This window comes from Mustela erminea, chromosome 17, assembly GCF_009829155.1.
Source record: "Mustela erminea isolate mMusErm1 chromosome 17, mMusErm1.Pri, whole genome shotgun sequence".
Lineage (NCBI taxonomy): Eukaryota > Metazoa > Chordata > Mammalia > Carnivora > Mustelidae > Mustela > Mustela erminea.
In genome coordinates this window covers 30,339,928-30,366,405 of record NC_045630.1, presented here as the reverse complement: position 1 = coordinate 30,366,405, position 26,478 = coordinate 30,339,928, and the positions used below count along the sequence as shown (strand labels likewise).

At 40.5% G+C, this 26,478-nt stretch overlaps 1 protein-coding gene across 11 annotated transcripts in view; it reads left to right on the top strand.

The window, feature by feature from the left end:
- Positions 1 to 26,478, top strand: part of DNAH14 (dynein axonemal heavy chain 14) — a 361,489-nt gene that overhangs the window by 36,027 nt on the left and 298,984 nt on the right. For 9 of the 11 annotated variants that reach the window (XM_032319061.1, XM_032319058.1, XM_032319057.1 and 6 more), the window contains exons 3-7: positions 2,018 to 2,178; positions 11,607 to 11,750; positions 17,832 to 17,962; positions 20,665 to 20,817; positions 21,924 to 22,036. In XM_032319061.1, the coding sequence (XP_032174952.1) occupies positions 2,018 to 2,178; positions 11,607 to 11,750; positions 17,832 to 17,962; positions 20,665 to 20,817; positions 21,924 to 22,036 (702 nt within the window). Of the gene's footprint in view, positions 1 to 2,017; positions 2,179 to 11,606; positions 11,751 to 17,831; positions 17,963 to 20,664; positions 20,818 to 21,923; positions 22,037 to 26,478 lie in introns of those variants that run through there. The other 2 variants (XM_032319065.1, XM_032319066.1) reach the window with 2 other exon arrangements.

Below are 26,478 nucleotides of genomic sequence, written 5' to 3'. Positions count from 1 at the left end.
TAGGAAAAGGCATCAGTATGATCTTTGTAAAGAAGATTACAAAATTTAATTGAGAATGCAACAAAATTTATATGGAAAAGCAAAAGGCCAAAGATATGTAAGCACTCTTTAAGAAAAAGAAATTTGAAGGCATGAACTTATAGCTATGACAACTCTAGCAATTAAAGCAATGGGACAGAAAAACAAGGATAGACAAAAATAAAGAACCAGGGTAGATAATTGTATACGTTTGGAGTGATGCAGACTTGTATATAATTGTATATCTGGAGTTACAGGTCAGGGAAGAAAAGGTAGGGGTGTTAGTAATGTGTGGTGACAATTGCATATCCTTATGGGGTGGGGGCAGGGAGAATTGGATCTGCTCCTCACATCATAGCCCAGACTCAAGAATGAAGTGTAAGACTTGCAAAAGACAAAACTTTTAAACTATTTGATAAAAGTGAAAATAATTTTGTTAATATTGGAGTAAGGACAGATTTCTTAAAAGTAAACACAAATTGGAGATGCAAAGATAGATAAATTAGGTTATATTAAAATAAGAACTTAGATTTATGAAGACTTCATCAAGAATATGAAAAGTTGAGCCCAAACCAGAAGAGATTTTTAGTACATGTAAAATGACAAAAGATTACTATAAAAAATGTGAAAAGAACTCCTAAACATTGTTAAGAAAATAATATATAATTCATTATTAAAAAAAAGAAAGGATGTGGATTAGACATTTCAGTGAAGAGGAAACTGTTCAAGGTGTTTATAAACCAAAAGGGACTCAGAGCGCTCCAGGGAGAAAGATGTAAGAAATACCTGATACCGGTATCCACGAGCAAGTGTGAAGAAGTTGTGCTCTGCCTTTGAAGAGAAAGTTTGCCTCCTTATTCATGTGATTACATATTTTCGTTTAATACACCAGTGGGGAGTTTTGCCCACTGAGCGGCACATGAGGCTCTTCGGAGCCCTGCATTTCCTCCACCTTGCAAAAATGTGCTCTGCCGCGTAAGTCAGCTGTAGGCACTGATTGTGGATTCTGTTCTTATGGAAAGGGTTTTTTTAAACATTTACAAATAGGCAGTTGGCTAATGTATCGTGAAAAGGTTTTGGTTTTAGTCTTGGTAAGGGTTGTTGTTGGTGTTGGTTTTATAAGGAAAGGTAATATGTGAGTACAGAACTTCAAAAACTATTTTGACCTCACACTGCTGTGAATCGGTTTATATTTCTTCCTTCTTTTAAGTTAGATGACGATTCTTAAGTCCTTTCCAGCCATGACAATATCAGACCTCTTTTACATTTCTCTAGACTCTCCTTGTTTCAGATATGCTTTCTATATTTTTTTATTATTTATTTATTTACTTTTAAAAATTTCTTAACTTTTTTTTTTTTTAAGATTTTATTTATTTATCAGAGAGAGAGAGCAAGCACAGGCAGACAGAGGCAGAGGGAGAAGCAGGCTCCCTGCCGGGCAAGGAGCCGATGCGGGACTCGATCCCAGGACGCTGGGATCATGACCTGAGCCGAAGGCAGCTGCTTAACCAACTGAGCCACCCAGGCGTCCCAAAAATTTCTTAACTTTTAAGTAGGCTCCACACCTAGCATGGAGCCCAGGGTGGTGCTTGAACTCACAACCCTGATAAAGACCTGACCTCAGATCAAGAGTCATTCGCTTAACTGAATGAGTCCCCCCAGGTGCCCTCAGAGCTATTTTTTAAAATGTGTATCAAAAATTGTTTGAAAGGGGTGCCTGGGTGGCTCAGTGGAAGTGTCTGCCTTCAGCTCAGGTCATGATCCTGGAGTCCTGGGATTGAGGCCCACATCGTGCTCCCTGCTCGGCAGGGACCCTGCTTCTTTCTCTCCCTCTAGGGCTCCCCTGCTTGTGTTCTTTCTCTCTCTCAAATAAATAAATAAAATCTTTAAAAACATTGTTTGGAAGGATAGATATTGTATTGTAAAGTACAGTATAAAGATTTAAACTTAAGTCCTAGAGGCTGTTGACCATAGCGTCTTACTTTCTTTGTCATACTAGACTTCAGAAACAAGAAAGGCAAGAATATAAAGATGTCACACCGTCAGAATATCAACCAGCTAAAGCAGCAGAAAAAGAAACCTCGAAATACCAAACACTCAGAACGCTTTCTGCCCTGAAGTCAGAGGAAACTGAACTCTATCAAGATTACTACTATCCAGGCAAGCCAATCTATGTTTTCTTTTATGAACATGGAAGGAAGTTGTCATGGCATTAACTTAAAAAATCAGTGAGCTGCATTGCAATACTAGTCTACTTTCAAAGTACAAGGTTTGGTGCTTTACCAATTTTGTTAACCAGGACCGTCGGTGAGATCTTCCGATACAGAGCTTGTCTCTTAAAGGGACCGTAATCTAAATACTGGTCATCACTATAAAATAACAATAGTGGTATTGTTCCCACCGCCAGGAGTATCTGACATTTCTGGGGCATCTTAGAGTTCACATCACTCTTCTTCGCGTGTCATCTTTCTCAGGGTTTGTGTGAGGTGAGGACCCTAAAGGTGGGTCCCGTTCCCTGAAGGCCCCGATGCCTTCTGGCTGGTCTGTGACCTCTGTGCGCTCATCTGTCAGGATCCTGCTACTCCTCCCCAGGCTCCTGCTGTTTGTCATCCTTCCCTCCACCTGTCCCAACTGCACCATCAGCAGTATGTAAAGCCGTTTTTCACCACACTTCCTTTTTTAGCCAGCTCTTTCCTTTCCTCGCTTTTCTGAAGGTTGGGCTTCGGTCTCCTTCCACGGCCCCCTTCTCCCTCCAGCAGCCTATTAGCAGCGTCCTTGACCCTCCCACTTCTCTCCTCTGCTCCTGGGTTGGCAGAATTGGCAATTTTGCCTGCCTCCACCCCGTACTAGTAAGCCTTTTTGCAGAAAACTGTCACACTTCTGTGGGTTTATTCTTCACAAATCGTGGTCTCCAGCAGCGGCTGGGGGGCGGGGGTGCTCAACACTGCCTGGGGCCCTTTTATGCCTCCGTTCAGCTTTGCCTCTCATTACTCACCGCGTCTCTTTACACCGTCACGGTTTAACCATAAGCCTCTCCTCTTCGATTATGCTTCCTACTTTAAAAAAAATAATAATAAAAATAATAAAAATAGAAGGACTCAAAGGGAAACCTGTAACCTGCAGCTCCCCAGTCCCGTTTCTGTACTTGTCTCACTTCTGGAGCTCCTTTTCTGCCACGTGCTCAGGAATGTGGGGTTGTCTTCCATTCTAACAGCTCTTTGTCAGTGCACAAACCTACTGCAGGCTTACCTGTCTCGAATAAACCAACTCAGGAGCCCCTTCCTTCCTTTCTTTTCCCTTGACCTTGAGGATACTACTCTCTTGGCTTTCTTTGTACTTTTCTGTCTCCTCTCTTTTGGTCTCTTTCATGGATCTTTATTCCTCTGACCTTTAAATATTGTTGCTTTTCAGGTGTTTTGGGTTCTGCCAAAATTAGTGTTCCCTCTGTGGGCTAGACTACAGCCTGATGATTTTAAATAACAATACATTTCTTCTTATATTTCTTATTAAGTATATACCCAGAGCATGTAGGTGCTTTCTGTAATTGTCTTTAGTCTGTGTCTGAATATGGGTATGTTTGATTTTCTGAAGGAGCCTAAGAACTTTGGCATGTGTTGGGCGATACTCTTTTCTCTGACGGATTAAAACAGAGGGAGTGCCTGGGCCTTCTAGTTAAGTGTTTGCAGGCCTGACGTAGCTTCCTTTCCAGCAAAGTAGAAAGGAGAAGTCCTCTGACCCTTCTGTTTCCTCAGTAAAGAGGGCCAGAAATAAAAGGCTGGATAGGAATATAAGGCTGCATGGGAATACAAGGGCCAGGCCGAGCAATGGCTCGTTGGCTTTGTTAAGGATCGGGGCGTTATACCGTGAAGATAAAAGCCACAGGAAGGCTTACACAAAGAGTTAACATGATCAGATTTCTGCTTTGCAGAGATCACTCTGGCTATAGATTAAGAATAGATTGGAAGATGGGGCACCTGGGTGGCTCAGTGGGTTAAAACCTCTGCCTTCAGCTCAGGTCATGATCCCAGGGTCCTGGGATAGAGCCCCACATCGCGTTTTCTGCTCAGTGGGGAGCCTACTCCCCCCCACCCCTCTCTGCCTGCCTCTCTGCCTACTTGTGATCTCTGTCTGTCAAATAAATAAATAAATCTTAAAAAAAAATAATAGATTGGAAGTAAACAAGAATTGATTTAGGGAGCTCAGTTAAGAGGTTTTGGATATTCTGAAGGTGGGATTATCAATTATGGTGATGGGTTGGAGAGAGAGAGAGATGGTGTCAAAGATGATAGTTAGGTTTCTGGGTTGTTTGGTTAATGAATGATGGTTCCATTCTCTGAGATAGGAAGCCCTGAAGAAGGGTCAGAGTTTGTGGGGTCTGGGGACAGATCATGGTTCAGTTTGAGACATGTTGCATTTGAGCTACCTTCCATCCATTCCAGTGGAGATGTCAAGGGAGCAGTTGACTGTGTGTATTTGGGGCTCAGAGAAGCCAGGGCTGAGATGATGCATTTGGAGTTATTATGTGGGTGGAAACTTAAGGCATGGCCACGAGTGAGACTGCCTAAGGAAAGTGTATGAAGTGACACAGAATCATGGCCACAGAACTACAGCAGCTCTGACCCGGAGAGAGGAGGGTGGCTGCAGTGCACACATGGGGATGGTCAGAGTCAGGCTAGAGAGGATGGCAAGCAAGAGATGGCTATGGGGTGTCACAGATGCTGGAGTAAAAAATGGTATCAAAAATGAAGGAGTAAGTCCTGGTTCAAAATGGTGATGTAGAAGGATCCTGAATTCACCTCTTCACACAGACACACCAAATCTATAGCCACATATGTGACAATTCCCTTGAGAAGACACCCCAAAACTAGCTGATTGAGCCCTACACTTGGGGTGAATGAAGAAAAAAGCCACATCAAAATGGGTAGGAGAGGGTAAGACACAACCTCACCATAAACCCTACCTGTGGTGTAGCAACCCACAATCAGGAGGGAACTCACAATCCTGAGGTGCTCCCTGAGGAGCAAAGAGTTGGAACCCCCACATTGGGCACCTCAACTTTTAAGACCTGTGCCTTAGCAATGAACTCCCAAAACAGTTAGCTTTGAAACCAAGGGCTTTGATCCACAAGACCTACAAGGCTACACTGAACTGAGAAACAGTTCTTAAAGGGCTGGTGCAGTCTCGCCACCCTGGGCCTAGCACAGAGGTGGGTGGGCGACTAAGTCCTTCAGTGAACGAGGCCTATTTGCTTATCTTAAAGCTTTACTCTGAGCGTCAGGCATCTGATGTAACACACATTCAAGGGCCTACTGAAATGCTGTCTAAAAACAGAGGCTGGCAGATGCTGTCCTCACCCTCTCCCTCTCTCCAGGTATCTCCCCAAAAGGAGCATGTACACTTCTTTGGCACCCTGAATTTTGTGGCTGCCACCCTGGGGTTAACACTAGGTGGCTTGACTGGTGGCCAGAGGGCTTACACTCACAGGTCCCATAGTCCTGTAATAAGTGGAGGAAGAGTTCTTAACTGGCTCCACCCAGGGCCCAGCCTAGACACAGCAGCCTGAAACATACCCCCTGTCTTTCTGGGAAAGGGGTCTTTTGGCTTGTCCTGGAGCTTCAACCTGTAGTACAGGCTTCTTATTTGGCACTACCGAGATGCTGTCCCCCAAGACATCTCGAGCCTACCAAGGTGCTGTCGGGGGACAGAACCCAGTGGGCACCATCTTGGTGCTCTCCTTCTGCCTCATTCTGGGTCACTGGAATCTTCTGGGGTGGGAGCTTGTGAACTGGTCTGGCACCCTGATTTTTGCATCTGCCACCTAGGAAGATGCCTTTTGACCTCCTGGCTCTGGTGACCTTGGGAGTTTGCACATGTGAGTCCTGCTGAACTGTTACAAGTGGAGAAACCATTCTAACAGGCTGCTTCTCCCCCCGGGGTACAGAGCAGAGCTAGCGTACTGAGGTGCACCCACAGTCTGGGAGAATAATGTAAGGGGTGGGGGAGGTTAATCACTTACATGCTAGTTTGAAAGTTAAAAGATAAAAGTAGTAAAAAGAACTGTAAAAACAAAATTTCGTTAAATAGATGCACAGGATAAAAAGATGTGAACTGTGAACATCAAGGACATAAAATGTGGGATGGAGGAGTAAAAATGTAGAGTTTTAGAATGCATTCAAACTTACACCGCTATCAACTTAAATAGATTGTTGTAAGTTGTTTTACATGAGCCTCTTGTTAGGACAATGCGAAAACCTATAGTAGATACACAAAAGAGAGAGAGATGTATGGAAAACCATCAGATCACAAAGGAAGAGGGAAAGAGAAGAAGAGAGGAACAAGGGAATTATAAAACAGCCAGAAATCAATTATCATTAATTATTTTAAGTGTGAATGTACTAATTCTCCAAACAGAAGATAAAGAATGGCCCAATGGATTTTAAAAAACCAGGCCTGGGGCGCCTGGGTGGCTCAGTTGTTGGGCATCTGCCTTTGGCTCAGGTCATGATCCCAGGGTACTGGGATTGAGCTCCGCATTGGGCTCTCTGCTCGGCAGGAAGCCTGCTTCTCCCTCTCCCACTCCCTGCTTGTGTTCCCTCTCTTGCTGTGTTTCTCTCTGTCAAATAAATAAATAAAATCTTAAAAATAACAAAACCAGGCCTCTGTCTATGCTGCTTACGAGAGTCTCACTTAAGTTGTACAGACACACACAGACTAAAGTGAAAGGATGGAAAAGATTCCGTACAAATGGGAACCAGAAGCTGCGGCTGTAATAGATGTAATAAGAGACAAAGAAGGTCAATATTTAATGATAATGAGGGCGCCTGGGTGGCTCAGTGGGTTAAGCCGTTGCCTTCGGCTCAGGTCATGATCTCAGGGTCCTGGGATCGAGTCCCGCATCAGGTTCTCTGCTCCGCGGGGAGCCTGCTTCCTCCTCTCTCTCTCTCTGCCTGCCTCTCTGCCTACTGGTGATCTCTCTGTGTCAAATGAATAAATAAAATCTTTAAAAAAAAATAAAAAATAAAAATATTTAATGATAATGATAAAGGGGCCAATAGAGCAAGAGGATATAACATTTGTAAATCTGAACTCAACATAGGGGTACCTAAATTCAGATTAACAGACCTAAAAGAAATTGATAACAAGACAGGAACAGTGGAGGACTCCAACATTGCACTTGCATCAATGGACAGGTCATCCAGACAGAAAAAACCAAACCAAAAAAAAAATACCCCAAAACAATAAGGAAACATTGGTCTTAATATGTGAGACCAGATGGATTTAACAGGTGTAGTAGAACATTTCATCCCAAAGCAGTCGACTACACACAACTTCTCAAGTGTTCGTGGGATGGACATTCACCAGGATAGATCATACAACAGGTCATAAAACAAGTCTCAGTAAATTTAAGCAGTTTGAAATCATGTCAAGGATCTTTTCTGCCACAATGGGGGGGAAAAAAAGAAACCAAAAAACTAGAAATTTTAGAAAAAGAAAACTGGAAAATTCACAAATGTGGAGATTAAACAACATGCTACTAAATAACCAAGGGCTAAGGTGCCTGGTGGCTCAGTGCGTTAATGCATCATGGTCCCAGGGTCGTAGGATCAAGTACCGCATGGTGCTTCTCCCTCTCTCTCTGCCACTCCTGCTTGTGCATGCTCTCTCTCAAATAAAATCTTAAACACACAAATACCTAACCAAGATCCAGAGAAAAAAATCAAAGGAGAAATTTTTAAAAATGCCTAAGACAAATGAAAATGGAGATATGGTATACCGGAATTTACAGGATAAGCAAAGCAATTAGAAGAGAGAAGTTCATAGCATCACACATCTATTTCGATAAATGAGAAAAATCTCAGTTGAGGAAGTAGAAAAAGAACAAAGCCAGTGGTTAGTAGAAGGAAAGAAAGAACAGAGATCAGGGGCGCCTGGGTGGCTCAGTGGGTTAAGCCTCTGCCTTTGGCTCAGGTCATGATCTCAGGATCCTGGGATCGAGCCTTGTATCAGGCTCTCTGCCCAGCAGGGAGCCTGCTTCCCCCCACCTCTCTCTGCCTACTTGTGATCTCTCTCTCTCTCTCTGTCAAATAAATAAATAAAGTCTTAAAAAAAAAAAAAGAACAGATCAGAGAAAAAGAAATGAAATAGAGACTAAAAAGACAATAGAAAAGATCAGTGTCACTAAAAGATGGTTCTTTGAAAAGATAAAGTTGACAGACCTTTAGCAAGAATCACACACACACACACACACACACACACACAGACTTAAATGAAAGAGGAGATGGTATAGCAGATACCATGGGACAAAGAGACACTATGAACAATTATGCACCAACAAATTGGATAACCCAGCATAAATGTATAAATTCCTAGAAACGTACAACCTACCAAGGCTGTCATGAAGAATTAGAAAATTTGAACAGAATAATTAGTGTTAAGAATTTGAATTGGTAATCAAAAACCTTTCAACAAACAAGTCCAGACCAGTTGGCTTCAATGGTGAAATCTACCAAACATTCAAGGAAGAGTTAATAATCCTTCTCAAATTCTTCCCCAAAATAAGAGAACACTTCCAAACTCAGTTTACAAGGTCAGTATTACCCTGATATCAAAACCAGACAAAGATGCCACAGGAAAAGATTACAGACCAATATCCCCGATGAACATGCAGAAATTCTCAGTAAAATATTAGCAAAGCAAATTCAGCAATACATTAAAAGCATGAAGCTCCTAAGAGAAATCATTGGTGGAAACATCCTGTCTCGGCAGTGATCTGTTTTTGGATTTGGCACTAAAAGCAAAGGCAACAAAAGCAAATATAAACAAGTGGGACTACATCAAACCAAAAAAATTCCGCACAGTGAAGGAAAACACCAAAATGAAAAGGCTATGAAATGGAAGAAGAATATTTGCAAATTATGTATGTAATAAGGAGTTCATATCCAAAATACATAAAGAACTTCTACAACTCAATAGCCAAAAAACCAAAACTCCAATTAAAAATGGGCAGAGGACCTGAATAGACTTTTTTCCAAAGACATGCAGATAGCCAACAGGTAATTATCAGGGGAATGCAAATCAAAACCACAGTGAGCTATAACCTCACACCTGTTAGGATGGCTAGGATGGCTACTATCTCTATCTCAAAAGAGAAGAGATAGTTAGTGTTGGGGACAGTGTGGAGAATAGGGAACCCTCATGCTCTGTTGGTGAGAATGTAAGTTGAAGCAGCTGCTGCAGAAAATAGTATGGAGGTTCCTCAACACATTAGAAATACCATATGATCCTGTAATTGCATTTCTTCATATTTATTTAAAAGAAATGAAAACACCCAACTCAGAAAGATGCTTACATCCCCATGTTCATTGCTACATTATTTACAAGACACAGAAATAAACTATTGATGGATGAAGAAGCTGTGATTCGCATATACAGTGGAAGATTATTCAGCCGTAAGAAAATGAAACCGTTGCCATTTGTGACAGATGGACCTTGACAGCACTGTGCCAAGTGAAACAAGTCATCAAAAGACAAATACAATATGATCTCACTTGTATGTGGAATCTAAACTCATGAATACAGAGAATAGGTTGGTGGTTGCCCAAGGCAGGGGTTGGGAGTGGGTAAAATGAGGGAAGGTGGTCACGTGTACAAACTTGGAGTTATAAATTATGGAGACATGATGCACAACATGGTGAATGTTAACAATAGCATGTTGTAAATTTGAAATTTGCTGACAGTAAATCTTAAAAGTTCTCACCACAAAAAAATTGCAACTATGTGAGGAATGTTGTGATGATCTTTTTGCAATATGTACAAATATTAACTATGTCGTATAGCTGAAACTAATAATGTTATTTGTCAATTATATCTCAATTTTACAAAAAGAAGGAGCATTCAAAAGTAATAATACTCAGTCAAATGGGGACTGAAAATCCCCATTGAATTTATATGGTCACTTGAGTGCTATTTAAGTGGAGGTCTGAAACTCAACTAGACTAGATTAGGAAGTGGGAGCAGATGAAGAAATAGAATAGTGAGTACCTGCAACTCTTTTGAGAAGTACGACTGTGAAGAAAGGCGAGATAGAATTCACCAGCTAGAGGGAAATGTGGTCTAGGAATGGGTGAGGCTTGCTGGCTGCTCAGGCTTGATGGTGGGAGCTTGATATGCGAAGGGGAAGAGGAATAATTAGTAGAGTAGGCATGAGGGGTTGGGTTGCAAACAAGGGTGGAAAGGATTGATTTGGATGGGAGGAGAAACACCTCCCTAATGAAGTCAGGAGGGGCAGGAGGAAAGGATGCTGCTGGGGTGGGTTCGTTGGCTTACTTAGCACAAGCACGTTGAAGGAATTCCCGTCCGATGCCTTTGCGTGCCCTGGGTAGTAGGCATGAAGATCCGTTGAAGTGGAGGGTTGGGAAGGTGAAGGTGCTGGGGTCTGAGGCACATCTGAGCTAGCTGTTCAACGCCAGAAGAGCAAGGGAGCCAGGAAAATGGTAAGTGTTCAGGGGCCATTTGTGAAATATTAAAGTCGATTTCAGTCCACTCCCGTTTGGGCCTTTGTGTAACAGCTCTGAGGTATGCAAACGCAGGCACACTGAGCACGTTGAGCTGGCATCGTCCAGGGCTGCTGTTCTGCCATGGAGATGAGATCAAGAGTGAGAGTTGAGGCTCTGGCAAGAGTGTCATTGAAAGACAACATAATTTCAGGGGGATCAAAAGAAAGATGCAAAGAAGCAGAGGGGTGATGGGTAGAAAGTCATGGGGCCGTGAACTGGAGGTGCCAAGGACATCAAAAAAAAAAAAAATGGTGATGTTGGGAGTGCCAAGCAGGCTGGAAGGAGAGGCTGGTGATGACGGGCTCTCGGGGATGATCTCGGGAGGGGTTGGTTGAAGCGCACTAGAGATGAGAGGGTGTTTAGAGAGTGGGGCGGGGTGTTGTGTCAGCCACCAGAGTCAGCCACCAGAATGATGGGGCTGTACTCTGAGGAGAGAAGTCCCTCCCTGATAAAAAGCTTTTGTTAATGTTTTTCACACGAGAATTCGCATTTATTGTAATGATAGAATTAATATTTGTCTTTGTAAGTACTTACTGTGTGCTTTTTAAAAAATATTTTATTCATTTGAGAGAGACACAGAGAGAGAGTGAGCACGAGCAGGGGGAGGGGCAGAGGGAGAAGCAGAGTCCCCCCTGAGCAGAGAGCCTAAGGCAGAACTCCATCCCAGGACCTGGAGATCATGACCTGAGCCAAAGGTGGACGCTTCACTGACTGAACCACCCAGGCGCCCCTGACTATATGCTTTAAACATATTAACTAACTTAATCCTTGTAACACTCTATGAGGTTCTCACTCTAACAGTCCCCATTTCACAGGTGGGTAAAGAAAGGCTGATGGGCTACTTGCAGAGTAAATCACAGCACTGAGTGGCAAAGCTTGTAACTGGTTGGAATGAAGGCATCTGACTCAGAGCCTGTACTCTTAAAAATTGACACTGTGTCATGATCCCCTGTATGGCCTGGTGTGGAGAATGGCTGTGGTATTATTTATAGCTCTTGCTGGTTACTCAGTTAATAATGTTTTTATTTTCAGATTACTTCCAAAAAACTGGAACTCAGCAAGATCCTTCAGAACCAGTTTCTCCTAAGAAGAAAGAGAAATCAAAGGCAAAAAAGGATCAGATTCACCCTTGTCCAAAAGTTAAGAAGAAAAGGCTTGTATCCTATGATACAACAGGTAGACAGCTTGTTTGGAAGACATGACATTTTCTTTCAGATAATTGTGTGGTTTTGTGTGCTTGAGTAGGACACTGACTTTAGAAGAAAGAGTCTTACTGAATTTTATGTGTTTGGTTGCTTAGAGAACTGTTAGCTTTTTTTAAATCTTCTTGAAAACCCAGAATATCAATAGATTGAAAACCCAGAATATCGACAGATTGAAAAACATAGATTGACTATGTTCTTAATTAGGAACAATTCTGAAGGTTATGGTTATAGAATTTAAATAAAGTTATATGGCTTTGTTTTATCCTTTTAGTAAAACTTTATGGTATCATTGTATTTAATTCTTTTCCATCTTTTTCTGACACAGGGTTTAACTCCCCAAATAGATAATTCATTTAAGCTGATTTTTCTCATGTTTTCCAGGTTGTGCTTTCTTTATACCTGAAATTCTTATTTATTTATTTATTATGTTACATTAGTCACCATACAGTACATCATTAGTTTTTAAGGTAGTGTTCCAAGATTCATTGTTTGTGTATAACACCCAGTGCTCCATGCAGTGCATGCTCTCCCTCCTTAATACCCATCACCAGGCTCACCCCCTCCCCATGCTCCTCCCCGTAAAACCCTTAGTGTGTTTCTCAGAGTCCATAGTCTCTCATCATTCATCTCCCCCTCCACTTTCCCCCACTTCAATCTTCCCTTCCTTCTTCTAATGTCCTCCGTGCTATGCCTTATGTTCCACAAGTAAGTGAAACCATATGATAATATAACTGAAATTCTTATTTGTATTAGTATCTTAAGTTTGACAGGAAAAGGGAAACTTTTCTGTGTTTCACTGATTTACCATGGTCCAAGCCAGATTAGTCATAAAGCTATTGAAATGTAGACTTCTGGGCCCCTCATTTAAACAGGCTTCCTTTTTCTGAAAAGAAGATAGTCACTATTATGAATGCCTCCGATGGCACAAAACTGACAGGCCTTGTCTCCTCCCCTCCTGGCGAGTGTGAGCCACAGCTGCGAGTGCAATGGGAGTGTTGCTCCTGGACGAGGGCATTCTGTGTGGCATTTCTGAGGTGTAATAAGGTTGTAAGAGGAGGTTTTCCTGGGTGAGCCTGCCCTCATCTGATGAGCCTTTAAAAGAGACCAGAGCAGTAGCAGATGCCACGCTGGCGTCTTTGAAGGGGAAGATGGCCATGTGTGGAGAGGGCCCTGGGGCAAGGACCCCAAACTAGACTTCTGTAGCCGACAGTGGTACCTGGGCCAACTGTTAGCCAGAAAACCGGGACCTCAGTCATGCAGCCACAAAGAAAATGAGTTCTGCCAGCACTGAGGGGAGCTTGGAGCCAGTGTCTCCGGATGAGGCGTCATCAGCCAGCATGTTCATGTCAGCCCTGTGAGACCCTAGGCAGAGGACCCAGGTGAAATTTGCTGGGTATCGGACCTCTGGACACTGTGGGATAACAAACACCCAGTTTGCAGTAATCTGTTACACTGCAGTGGAGAGCAGGTACCCAAGTAAAGTGAGTAGCTCAGAGTGCTCCCCTCTCTGCTTCCTGTCGACAGTTAACAGTAGGACCAACTGACCGTCACACTCACATGGGCGACTGTCCTTTCCATGGATGGTTTTATGTATTGTCTACATTTATATTTGTCCATTGTGGGAGTTTAAAAATTTGTCACATATGTTTTGACACTCCTTCCTTCAAAAGCCAGAGCCTTACTCCTCTCCCTTTAAATAAAGGCCAGACTTTAGTGACTCATTTCTAACTAATAATACAGTGGATGTGATAGTTTGCAGTTGTACAAAGTAGAACATGGTGGAACGATGCCGTGTGCCCTCCAAGACAAAGTCATGAAGTCATGATAGGCCTGGAGAGATCCCTTCTCCTGTGTGCTCTCCTGTGACACACGTACGTGGCCCTATAGAGGGGTCCACTGGGCAAAGAGCTGAGATCCCCGGCATATCAGCATGTCTGTGTGGGAGAGCATCCTCCAGCCCCGGGAGAGCCTTCAGCGTTTTGATTACAACCTCATGGGAAACTGAGCTACTCGCCCGTAGAAATTGTGAAAAAAATTTTTTGTTTTAAACTTTTAAATGTTAGGACAGTTGCTCCCATATCAATAGACAACTAATACATCCATAAAACATGTGGCATTATTTTGTGCAGAAGCACACACCCTGTTGACCAGAATAAGCTGCATGGGGAAGAATACACATGGTACAATGAGCACCATGTAGAGTAAACACTAGGAAAAATTAATCTCTAATCTGAGAAAGCAGGAGAGTGGTGACTTTTGTGGGAATGGGCTGAAGTGGTAATAGTAACTGGGCAAGGTTCAAGGCGGACTTCAGGAGGGCTGGTGATGCTTTCTTTCATGATGGGTGCGCTGGCTCCAGGCTATATTAATGTCTGAAACACATCAGGCTGTATGCCTACGGATGGTGTGTGTACCCTCTGTATGTATGTTATACTTCAGTAAAAGCTTTGAAATATGTACGTCTGTGACATTTTATTGTGTCCTTTGGAGATCATTCATGTTGATGTGCGCTTTTGGAATTTACTCTTTGTCTCTTTCTTTTAAGATGATTCTTTTGTCTAGAATGTTTGCCCCCCTCAGTCCTTACGTTAAGATTGATATTTATGCAAGTTCTATAAGCTCTCAGTGAGGTCCCTAGTCTGCTGCGACCCTTCTCCTTGGAGCTGACACAGTACTTACCAGCAGTGTGGCTCATTTGACAGTTTTTATATATTATCTTTCATTAGGAAGACATGGTCCCATGGTGGGATAATATCAATTACACTCTGACTCCAAGGTAGCAGAAGTTCTGTTTTCACCTTTTTTTTTGAGAGAGAGTGAATGAGGGAAGGGGCAGAGGGAGCGTGAGAGTCCCATGCAGATTCCATGACCAGTGCAGAACCCAACATGGGCTCTGTCTTAACGACCCTGAGATCATGATCTGAGCCGACATCACTAGTCAGACACTTACTGCCTGAGCCACCCAGGTGCCTGTTGTAAACTTCTTAAAAGAAAGGTTTTATTTTCATCGTAAAGATTTGTGATTTTACCCTTAAATGCTGGAACTCCTCCTTAAGCTCTGTCTTCACTGTCACTCCTGTTGAAGATTCTGTCTGGTGATAGAGCTTTTTCAAGGCTGTGGATTAGAAGGGGAGGGCACTGGGAGCCCAGCCCAGTGTTCACTGACGAGATTTTATTGCGTCTCTAACAGAAGATAGAGGCTTGTGTCTACGTTGACAAAATAAATGTCTTTATGCTGCTTTTTTTTCCCCCATGGTTTTTTTCTGGAAGATTTTCCTTTGAAAGTTGTAATTTCCTGACCTTACTTCTGGTACCTATATTCTTGACTCACCGTGAAAGTGGAATACAGGCTAGTCTCCTTGCAGTTCTGATAGAAAGAATTGCTCTCCTGGCTCATACCATGCACCCAGCACACTAGGACCGTGCCTCACTCTGCCATGTTAGGTGCATAATGGATTGTCTCATTTTAGTAAATACCTGTGATTTTCTTTCTTTCTTTTTTAAAATATTTTATTCATTTATTTGTCAGAGAGCGAGAGAGTGCACAGTCAGTGGGAGTGGCAGGCAGAGGGAGAAGCAGGCTTCCTTCTGAGCCAGGAGCCTGACTTGGGGTTTGATTCCACAACCCTAGGATCATGACCTGAGCTAAAGGCAGCTGTTTAAACAACTGGGCCACCCAGGTAGCCCTATCTTTGATTTCTGAATTAATCTAGTTTTTAGAAAAAGTTCCCCCCAGCATTTTGGAGGATCTATACTTTCCCTAAATTTACTACTTATTCTGAAAAATTGTTATTTTAAATTTGTCATAAATCACTTCCATTCTCCAGTGGTCTCTATCAGTTCATTAAATCTGCCAGGTCACCACCAAGAATGGATGCATTAATTTATGCTTTTGCAGTATTGCATAGGAGGAATACCCTGGCCAACAGTGGATATTTCCTAACTTAATTTTCTGCAAGTCTGATGGGTGAGAATGGCTATTTTGTTGTAATTTTAATTTGCAATTTTCTGATTACTAATGGGGTTGGATATTTTTTGGTATGTTTACTGGCCATTTGTATTTCCTATAAATTGTTCATCTTTATATGAAAACATTTATTTCTTATTGATTGGTAGGAACTCTTTAAATATCTGATGTTAATCCCTAGCTTCTTACATAGGTTAGAGACATTCTAACTTGATAATTATGCTTTAGATTTATTTGTGGTGGCTTTTCTGCTGTATAAATTGCTAAGTTTGAAGAAGTCAAATTTATTATTTTTTTTAAACATGCTTTAATATTTTTTCAGGAACATATATTTTCTGTAATTTCTGTTTCCACATTTACTCTTATAATTCATCTATAATTTAAACTTGCATATAATTGCATAGTTTTTTAAGTGGCTAATTTCCCATTATGATTTATGAACAGCTAATGATTGCTCTACTGATTTGAAATACCTTTTTCTTGCTTACTAGATTGTCTTTTGTAAATGTTCCTATTTCTGGTCTCTACTTGGTTCTACCGATCTGTTTTCCTACCCATCTGTGTTGTAAGGCACTACCATGGTTTCAATAGGTGTACATTGTTATATCCTAGTCTGTATGGCTTACCTCTCAGCTAGACATAAATACTTTGTGGTGTCCCTTACATTAGTGTCGGCACCTCCCCTTCTCTCTTCTCACCTAATATTAACTAGCTTTCCTTTCAATTAAGTATCTTAAACTTCTTTCCTATTTAAGCAACTGATAGGGCCTAGACTAGGGTGAGACAGGTGAGTTGCCTAGAGCACAAGATTAAAAGAATTTACTCTTAGGGTTGTGTAGGTCTAGTACACTGGTCCTGACTTTGTTTTATTCAAAAGTTCATGTCCTGTTTAGTCCTGAGTTAAGCTGTTTTTATCAGTTGGTGTTTGTGATTTCTAGAGAACCAGAAGTCCTGAACAACTTAGCATTGTTGGTTTTGTCAGCGTGGTTTCTGGGTCGCTTCTCTTCCCATGATTAGTTTTATCAAGAAAAGCAGAAGGGCTAAGAGGACAAGTTGTAGAGCATGGTGAATAAAAGCCAAGAAAAGGGAATGTTTCAAGAAGGAGAGAATTATTAGCTGCTAAGAGATCAAGAAAGAAGGTCTGAGGGGCACCTAGGTGGCTCACTTAGTTGTGTCCAACTCTTGACCTCAGCTCAGGTCTTGACCTTAGGGTTATGAGTTCCAGCCCCACATTGGGCTGCATGCTGGGTGTGGAGTCTACTTGGAAGAAAGGAAGGAGGGAGGGAAGGGAGGGAGAGAGGAAGGAACAAAAGAAGGAGGAGGGAGGTGTATTGCATGAGACTCTCTGGGAAGAATATTTCCACCTTGCATGGTCATCACTTTTATCCTGATCCTACTGCTTCCACATCATCTTAAGCTTTTATTAAGAAAAGCCTTCTACCCTGATATGAGGAAGTGGTGATGCAACATGGGGGCTTAAGTGGGTAGGAGAAGAATCAATGAAACAAGATGGCATTGGGAGGGAGACAAACCATAAGTGACTCTTAATCTCACAAAACAAACTGAGAGTTGCTGGGGGGAGGGGGGTTGGGAGAAGGGGTTGGGGTTATGGATATCCGGGAGGGTATGTGCTTTGGTGAGTGCTGTGAAGTGTGTAAACCTGGCGATTCACAGACCTGTACCCCTGGGGATAAAAATATATGTTTATAAAAAATAAAAAATTAAAAAAAGAAAATGTAACCACACACACACAAAAAAAAAAAAAAAGAAAAGAAAAAAGAAAAGCCTTCTAACTGGCTCCCGTTCCAGGGTCTTCTTGTGACAACTACCTGTGTAATTGTGGAATTAGGTCTTTTGTAATCTCTTTTTTAAATGGAAAATATTATTCTTTTTTTCCAGCTTGTGTTAAAATTAAATTTCAAGCTATATTTTCTCTTCCAGCTATATAGTCTTTGTGTAAATAAGTATGAGTTTCCATTTAAATTTTTTCTCTATGTAGAAATATTTGGAATATTATACATTATCCTTAAGTGATGCCCATACTCACAATTATATTAGATTTTCTTTTTTTATGTTCTAAACCAGAACCAGAGGATGATGATGTGACAAGACATATTATAAGGCTAAGAGAAAAGTTTGGTTGGCAAACGACGTTACCACAGCACTGTTTGGAGCACAAAAGTTCCAAAACTGCAATTCAGAAGATTATTCTAAAGGTATCCTTCTGTTTTATCCAGTTTTGTAATACAAAGGTTGATATTTAAAATGATACCTTAATCTTAATTTCATTCACTTACATATTGTATTAAAATTAGCCATTACTACATTAATATCAAATTACCATCATTGTTTCATGGTAAATGCTTGTGAAAGCATTGGGCATCATTTTACTTTAACATTGTATCCTTGTTCTTACTGCCTGGTACCCAATTTTCTATCTCATTATCTTTGTATTTCTTTATCCTTTCCTCTTTGGAGAAGGTTTAGCATGTGCAGGGTCACATGCAGAGGGCACGAGCAGCCATGAGGAGTGAGGTCGGCCTCTGGTGCCCTTCTTCATGACAGGAGATGGAAGATTGGGCAGGATCATAACTACTTTTAGACCCAGGATTCTCAGAGGGCAGTTTGCAGGTAGATCACACCAGCAGAATCTGGGAGCTGATCCACCATACATATTCTCATCTCCATCCCAGACCTTGTGGATCAGAAACTCTGGGGGTGGAACCCAGTCGTCCATACTTGATGAAGCTCTCCAGATGATTCTGATGCACAATTAAGAACCATTGTTCTAGACCAGGGGCCAGCTAATTTTTTCTGAGAAGTGCCAGGTAGTATTTTAGGCTTTGCAGGCTCTCTGATCTCTGTTGTTATTACTCAGCTCTCTCACTGTAGGGCAAAAGCAACAGGAAACAGATATAACCAAATGGATGTGGCTTTGTTCCTATGAGACTTTAGTTAGAGAAATAGGCACTTAGTCCTGGCCAGAGTTTGCTGATCCCTGCTCTAGACTCCTAGACCAGGAGGAGAAACAGTCTTTGGGTCATTGTCAGAGGCAGCATTAATGTAAAACAAGGAACCATGCATAATGGAAGCAGAGTTGCCCAGTTTTGCATCTCTGTTTATGTGCTCACTGTGTGGTTTTGGGCAAGTTCCTGACCTCTCTGAGCTTCAGCTTCTTTGAGCTTAAATTGGAAATAATAGTACTTAACCTTAGAGAGCTGTGAAAATTAAATGAAGAATGCAGGTGGCCTGGTGTCTGGCATGTAGCAGGCATGGTGGCTTAGAAAATACATTGCTGAGCCAGATGTTGGACTCACTGATAATGGAGGTTTCATTTGTTTATAAAGAAAGGATTGAGAATACGAAAAACTACTTGCTTTTAATTGAAAACCAGTAATTTCATTGGAATATATTATGCTTCTGGTAAGTGGATGATTTAATTACATACATGACCCATTTGGATAATTTTGTCTACATTAAGTTTCTAGTATCCTCAGGGCACCTGGGTGGCTCAGTGGGGTAAAACTCTGCCTTTGGCTTAGGTCATGATCTCAGAGTTTAAGGATCGAGCCCTACATCAGGCTCTCTGCTCAGTGGGGAGCCTGCTCCCCCCACCCCATCTGCCTTTCTGCCTACTTGTGATCTCCCTCTCTCTCTGTCAAATAAATAAATTAAAAAATCTTAAAAAAATTTTTTTCTAGTATCCTCAACTTCCTGTAAGTAATTAGAACAAGAATGGCTCAAGTGGCCACATAACTGTAACCAAACCATGTACTATACAAATCATCACTTGAGGCTTATTTCATTTTACTTGTAGTTTTAAACTCGTTTCTTAAGATTTCCAGGTTCGTATCCTCTCAGTGGTCAAAAGAAGACCGTGCAGGGCACCTGGTGGTGCAGTCAGTTGAGTGTCTGACTCTTGGTTTCTGCTCAGGTTGTGTTCTCAGAGTCATGGGATTTGAGCCCCATGTCAGGCTCTACGTTCAGTGGGGAGTCTGCTTGTCCCTCCGCCTGTGCCCCTCTCCCCCAATAAATAAATCCTAAAAATAAACAAGATAGTGAGCACCTGGGACAATTAGGGAGAAACAGTGACATTCTTCAACGAGGACACAAACTGTTTTAAGAAGTAAATCTGGGTCTGAGATTTTTAAATTCCAATAATGAGAAAGTCTCAAAGGTGAAAAACATTAAATTTCATGTAAAATATTTTCTTAATACGAAGTGGCTGGTTTCTCAGGAATGGCTGGTGAGTAAGAAAGAGGCTCCAGTAACACAGCAGAATCTCAGAACACAGCTTCAATGTGACTCGCATTTGCATCTCAACCTGCCCTTCCTGTCTTTGTGACTTTCCCCCAATTGCCTCATTCCTCAAAATATTAACTTGTGCATCTGTTTAATGAGCTAAAATGATCATAAACCCTGTGGGTACTTTAAAAGATTAAATTTAAGAGATTAAATTCTGGTGAATAATGTATATGAAACACTTATTACTTATCTAATTATTTATTTACTTTACAAATAGTAGTTATTATTATAATACTAAGCCACCATCATTATCAAAACAAATGATTAACACGCTCCAAAAGCTTCTGATGTTGGCAGACAGACTGACTGGCACTGGGGCATGTGTGTTAAAGATACGTTGCCAAGTTCTTTGTGTGAATAAGCACACATTAGGAGGCACATAGAGGAGTTTTTGTGAATGTTGCTTCACCACAGTGTAAGAATGAAAATTACATATTTTAAATATTTCATAAGATTGATCTTGCGGAACTTTGTACATAATTTGATGTTAGCTTTCTTCAGTGATATTACTCTTAATTTTAATCTAAAATTGTTTCAATTTACTGAGTGATCTGTTGTTCAGTCATTTTATTACTTCATTTGGTTAAGTTAATTAAAATTTTTTTAACCTCAGGAACCTTTAACAGATGATGGAGAATTTGTATATTGCCTTCCTCGGAAAAACCGTCAAATTCTCGATAATCCATATGATCTTCAGGTGGTCTCTGCCCACAGAGCTAGACACTGCAAAGAATTTTGGATTGTTACTGCATCATTTATCTCAAAGGTAAGATAGAATATGTGTTTTCAGCTTTTAAAATCATAATGGAAAAACATTATTCAATTTAAAATATCTTTGTGTGTAATGACCAGGTAAACCTGGTTATTTGAGGGATAGTTTATGTTTAAGATATTATTTGGGAGAGGGGCACCTGGGTGGCTCAGTGGGTTAAAGCCTCTGCCTTCAGCTCAGGTCGTGATCTCAAGGTCCAGGGATTGAGCCCCACATTGGGCTCTCTTCTCAGCAGGGAGCCTGCTTCCCTTTCTCTCTCTGCCTGCCTCTCTGCCTGCTTGTGATCTCTGTCAAATAAATAAATAAAATCTTTAAAAAAAAACTTCTTTGGGAGAAACTTAACAGCAAGTTTTTTTCTCTTTTTTTATAGAGATAAAGGTTTAAGATTCGGTTTTAATAATTTTTTTTAAAGATCCATTTACTTGACAGACAGAGATTTTGAGCATGGGCAGGGCCACACCTGAATGAAGCAGATCTGTAGGTGTGGATGTGGAGATATCTCTGATGTGTATTATCAACTGAAAGTGGGAGGAACAACTTCTATATAAACAAAAATGTGCCCATAAGTACATATGTGCTGATATAGGCAGACTTTTATTTCCAGAAGAAATTGAAGAAAATGTTAACATTCAGATGGGGAAGAGTGACTCTGGGGAAGGGAATTTCTTGATAAAGGCCTGTGGTTCTTGGTTGTCAAAGTAAGGTATCTTGGTAATGGGATTATTAGTCCCTTTGGAACTATTATGCCTCTGTAGTTAAAATTGAGCTCATAAATATTACATTTACAGAAAATGTACAGATTATGAGAATGAAAAATGAACAGATATTTGTGAGAAGTATCTAAAAGTGAGGAAGAAGTTTCTTTTATTCTTTCTCTATTGGAGCATGAGAAATAGCCTTAGAAAATGGCAACTATTGAATCAGTGTGGGAAGGGAAATCAAGTTTGGGTATAAATAAAGTGGTAGAGGTCATCTATAGAACAAGTTTAATTATGAAAGCAAGTAGGTTATGAGGCAAACACAGGCTTTCTTAATTTCTTGAAAATAGTGCATATTTTTTAAAGAAATAAAGTCATGATTTTTGTGCTTTATATTTGCAGGTTACTAAAATAGGTGATGTAGAAGAAATAGAACTCATACCTACTTTGGAATGGCTTTTAGAAAGAAAATGTTACCATTTATTACAGCAATTCAAGATATTTTCTAATTTTCGGTGAGATAAAAGAAAATGAAACCAATTATTTTTAGTATGGTCCTGTGGAAATAGTGACTGGCTGGTTGATGTGTGGGTTCTACTACATAATAACATTTTTATGGGGAATATTAGAGAAAATGGGGTATTCGATAGAAGTTTTTTAGGCCAAATAGAGGTATAGGAAGATCCTGAACTGCCTCCCTCCCGCAGACACAACAGACCCACAGCTGTATGTGCAATAATTTCCTCTGGAAGAGTTCTGAGAACTAGACAGACAGTATCTCCACAACAGAGGATAAAGGCAACATGGAGATAGGTAGAGGAAAGAGAGACTGGCGCTCATCAAAAACTCCACCCCTGGCGCAGCAACCCACAATCAGGAAGGATCTTAAAAATGTGGAAACTACCTGAGGAGTAAAGAATGTTGCTCACATCAGGCACCCCAGTCCTTGGGTTCTGCACCAAAGAGAGGAGCCACCAAAATGGAAAACAATGGGAATTATGTCCAGGAAATCCACAGAACCTAGGCAATGGAGAAGCTACTCATAAAGGGTTTGTATGCACACTCAGCTCACCCTGGGACCCAGAGCAAAAGCTGCACCTTGAAAAGTGGCTGGGCCACGTGTAAAGAAGACCCACTTACTATTTTTAAAGTGAATGCCAGAAAAGCAGGAACATTTTGGGACTCTTTCTGGGATAGAAGTACTAGCAGGGTCCATTTTTGCAATCCCATTCTCCCTTGACAGTCACTGTTTTGGTAGTCTTCCTATAACCTGAGCACACCCCAACCCCCCATACCACAGGTGCACCACAGCCATCTGAGCAGGCCTCCCATCCATCCCTAGCCATAGCTGTAACCCACCCCAGCTTGCCAGGTGAGTGCCCTACCCTTCCATTGCTACATCTGTGACCTCACCACAGCCAGCAGGTGTGAGTAGCCCACATTTAGCACTCCACTTGAGCACCTGGCATCAATGGCCAGAGGGGATTTTGCTTCTCAGCCTCACAGATCACCTGCACGAGGCTACTACTTCAAGTTTGGGAAAGGTAGCTGTTTTGCCTAATACATAGGAAAAAAAAACCAAAACACAGAAAATCAGGCAAAATGTGACAGAGGAATATCTTCAAATGAAAGAAGACAAAACCCCAGAAAAAGACCTTAATGAAATGGCAATAAGTATATTACCTGATAAATAGTTCAAAGTAATGGTTAGAAAGATGTTTTCCAGACTTGGGGGAATGAACACAGTAAGATGAACACATCTTACTGGATGTAAGAACACATGGATGAACACAGTAAGAACTGCAGCAAAGAGAAAATACCAAATGGAAGTCTCAGAGCTGAAGTAGAATAAGTTAATTTAGAAATACACTAAAGGTGTTCAACAGCAGACTGGATGAGTCAGAAGAGTGGGTCAGATAGTGAGCTAGACTACAGAACAATGGAATTCACCTGGACAGAGCAGCAAAAAGAAGAGAGTTTTTTGGTTTTTGTTTTTTAAATGGAGATAACGTAAGTGACCTCTGGAACAATTTCAGGTGGAGTAACATTCTCATTATAGGAGTCACAGAAGAAGAGGGGACAGAAAAACATATTTGAATGGCTGAAAATCTCCTTAACCTGGGGGAAGTAAACAGACATCTATATCTAGGAAGTCCAGAGAATATCAAATAAGAAGAACCCAAAGAGATTCACACCAAAATATAGTATACTTAAAATGTCAAAAATTAAAGATAGAGAATCATAGAAGCAATGAGAGAGAAATAACTTGTTACACACAAGATAAACCCATAGGCTATCAACATATTTCTCAGCAGAAACTTTGCAAGGCAGAAGGGAGAGGCAGAACATATTCATAGTACTAAATGAAAAAAAAAAACAAAACTGCAACCAAGAATACTCTACCCAGTAAGGTTATAATTCAGAATTGAAGGAGATGAAGAGTTTCCATATAGCAAAAGTAAGGGACTTCATTACTGCTAAACTAGCCTTATGAGAAACTCTAAGGGGGATTCTTTAAGCTGAAAAGAAATGGTACTAATTAATGACAAGAAAACATATGAAAGTGAAAATCTCACTGGAAAAGGTAAATATATAGTGAAGGTAGTGAATTAATCTTTTATAATCATTTATAAAGCTAACAGGTCAAAAGACCAATGTAGTAAAATTAAGACTACAATACTAAGTTAATAGATATACACAGAACCTTACATTCAAAAGCAGCAGAATACATTTCTTATCACATGCACAGGGTACTCTCTCCAGGATAAATAACATGTTAGGCCACAAAAAAGTCTCAACAAATTTAACAATATTGAAATCAAACATGTTTTTCAACCATGATACTATGAAACTAGAAATTAATTATAAGAAGAAAACCAAGAAAGCCATAAAAACAAGGAGCTTAAGCAACAAGCTACTGGATAACAAAAGGGTCATTGAAGAAAGCAAAGGAGAAATAAAAAAATACCTCGAGACAAATGAAAACAAATGTGACATAGCAAAATTGTATAGGGTGTAGCAAAAACAGTTATAAGAGGGAAGTTCATAACCATACAGGCCTACCTTAAGAAATAAGAAAAATCCTACCAGGTGGTGGGTATTAGAGAGGGCACGGATTGCATGGAGCACTGGGTGTGGTGCAAAAACAATGACAGGCGGGGATACTCACCACTATACAAACGAGGAAAAACAATGAATACTGTTAGGCTGAAAAGAAAAAAAAAAAGAAATAAGAAAAATCCCAAACAGCTTAACTTTATACCCAAAGGGACTGGAAAAGAAGAGCAAGTTCTACTAACCCAAAGTTAGTAGAAGGAAGGAAATAATAACGATCAGAGTAGAAATAAGTGAAATAGAGACTAAAAAGACAATAGCAAAGATTGGTGAAATGAAGAGTTGATTCTGTGAAAAGATAAAATTGACACATATTTAGGTAGACTCACCAAGAAAAAAAGAGAAAGGGCTCAAATAAAATCAGAATGAAAGAAGTTTCAGCTGATACAATAGAAATATGAAGGATCATGACAGTCACTATGAACAATTATGCACAAGAAAACTGAACAACTTACAAGAAATGGATAGATTCCTAGAAACATTCAACCTAACAAGACTGAATCATGAAGAAATAGAAAATTAAGATAGTAATGAGATTGAATCAGTGATCCAAAACTTAGCAACAATGTCTAGAATCTGTTGGATTCATTGGTGAATTTTACTAAACCTTCAAAGTGTATTTAATACCCATTATTCTCAAACTCTTTCTCCCCCACTCCAAAAAAAGGAAGAGGAAGGAATGCTTCCAAAGTCACTTTATGAGGCCAGCATTACCCCAATACAAAAACCAGAGGACAATACACAAAGAACATTGCAGGCCAATTTCCTTGATGAACTTATATGCAGAAATGCTCAACAAAATGTCAGCAGATCAGATTATAAAATACACAAAAAGGATCATCCACCATGAATGGTCAAATGTCAAATGGCATTTATTTCAGGTATGGCAAGATAGTTCAGCATCTATATAATAATGTGATATACTGTGATATACCACATTAAAAAAATTGAAGATAAAAATCATGGTTATCTCAATAGAGGCAGAAAGAGAATCTGAAAAATTCATTCATTTATGATAATGCTCCGCAAAGTGTGTATAGAGAATACCTTACCATAATAAAAGCCATATTTGACAAACCCATAGCTAAAATAATATTCAACCATGAAAAGCTAAAATCTTTTTCTCTAAAATTAGGAACAAGACAAGGATGACTACATTCCCCAGTTTTATTCAACATAGTATTGGAAGTCTTAGCCGCAGCAGTTAGTCAAGAAAAAGAAAAGGCATCCAGATTCGAAAGGAAGAAATAAAACTGTTTTTTAAAGATGGCATTATACTCTGTGTTAAAGAACAGAGCTGTAGGTATTGCAATCTCAGATTTTAAGACAGGCTACAAAGCTCTAGTAATCAAAGAGTATGGCACTGGCACAAAAACGGACACATAGATGAAAGGAACAGAATAGAGTGCCTAGAAATAAACCCATGGTTGTATAGTTAATTAATCTATGACAAAGGAGGGAAGAATATGCAATGGTAAAAAAGTCTCTTCAATGTTGGGAAAACTGAACAGCACCATTCAAAAGAAGGAAACTGTGCTACTTTCTTATACCAAACACAGAATAAACTCAAAATGGGTTAAAGACTTGAATGTATGACCTGAAATCATAAAACACCCAGAAGAAAAGTAGGTCATAAACTCCTTGACATTGGTGACATTTTCTTGGATCTGACTTAAAGGCAAAGGGGTCAAAAGGAAAAATAAGCCAATGGAACGACATCTAACTGAAAAGCTTCTGAACAGTGAAGGAAGCCCATCAGTAGAATGAAAAGGCAAACTACTGACCAGGATGAGATATTTGTAAATCATATATATAATGAATTGATATCTCAAAAAAAAGGAAA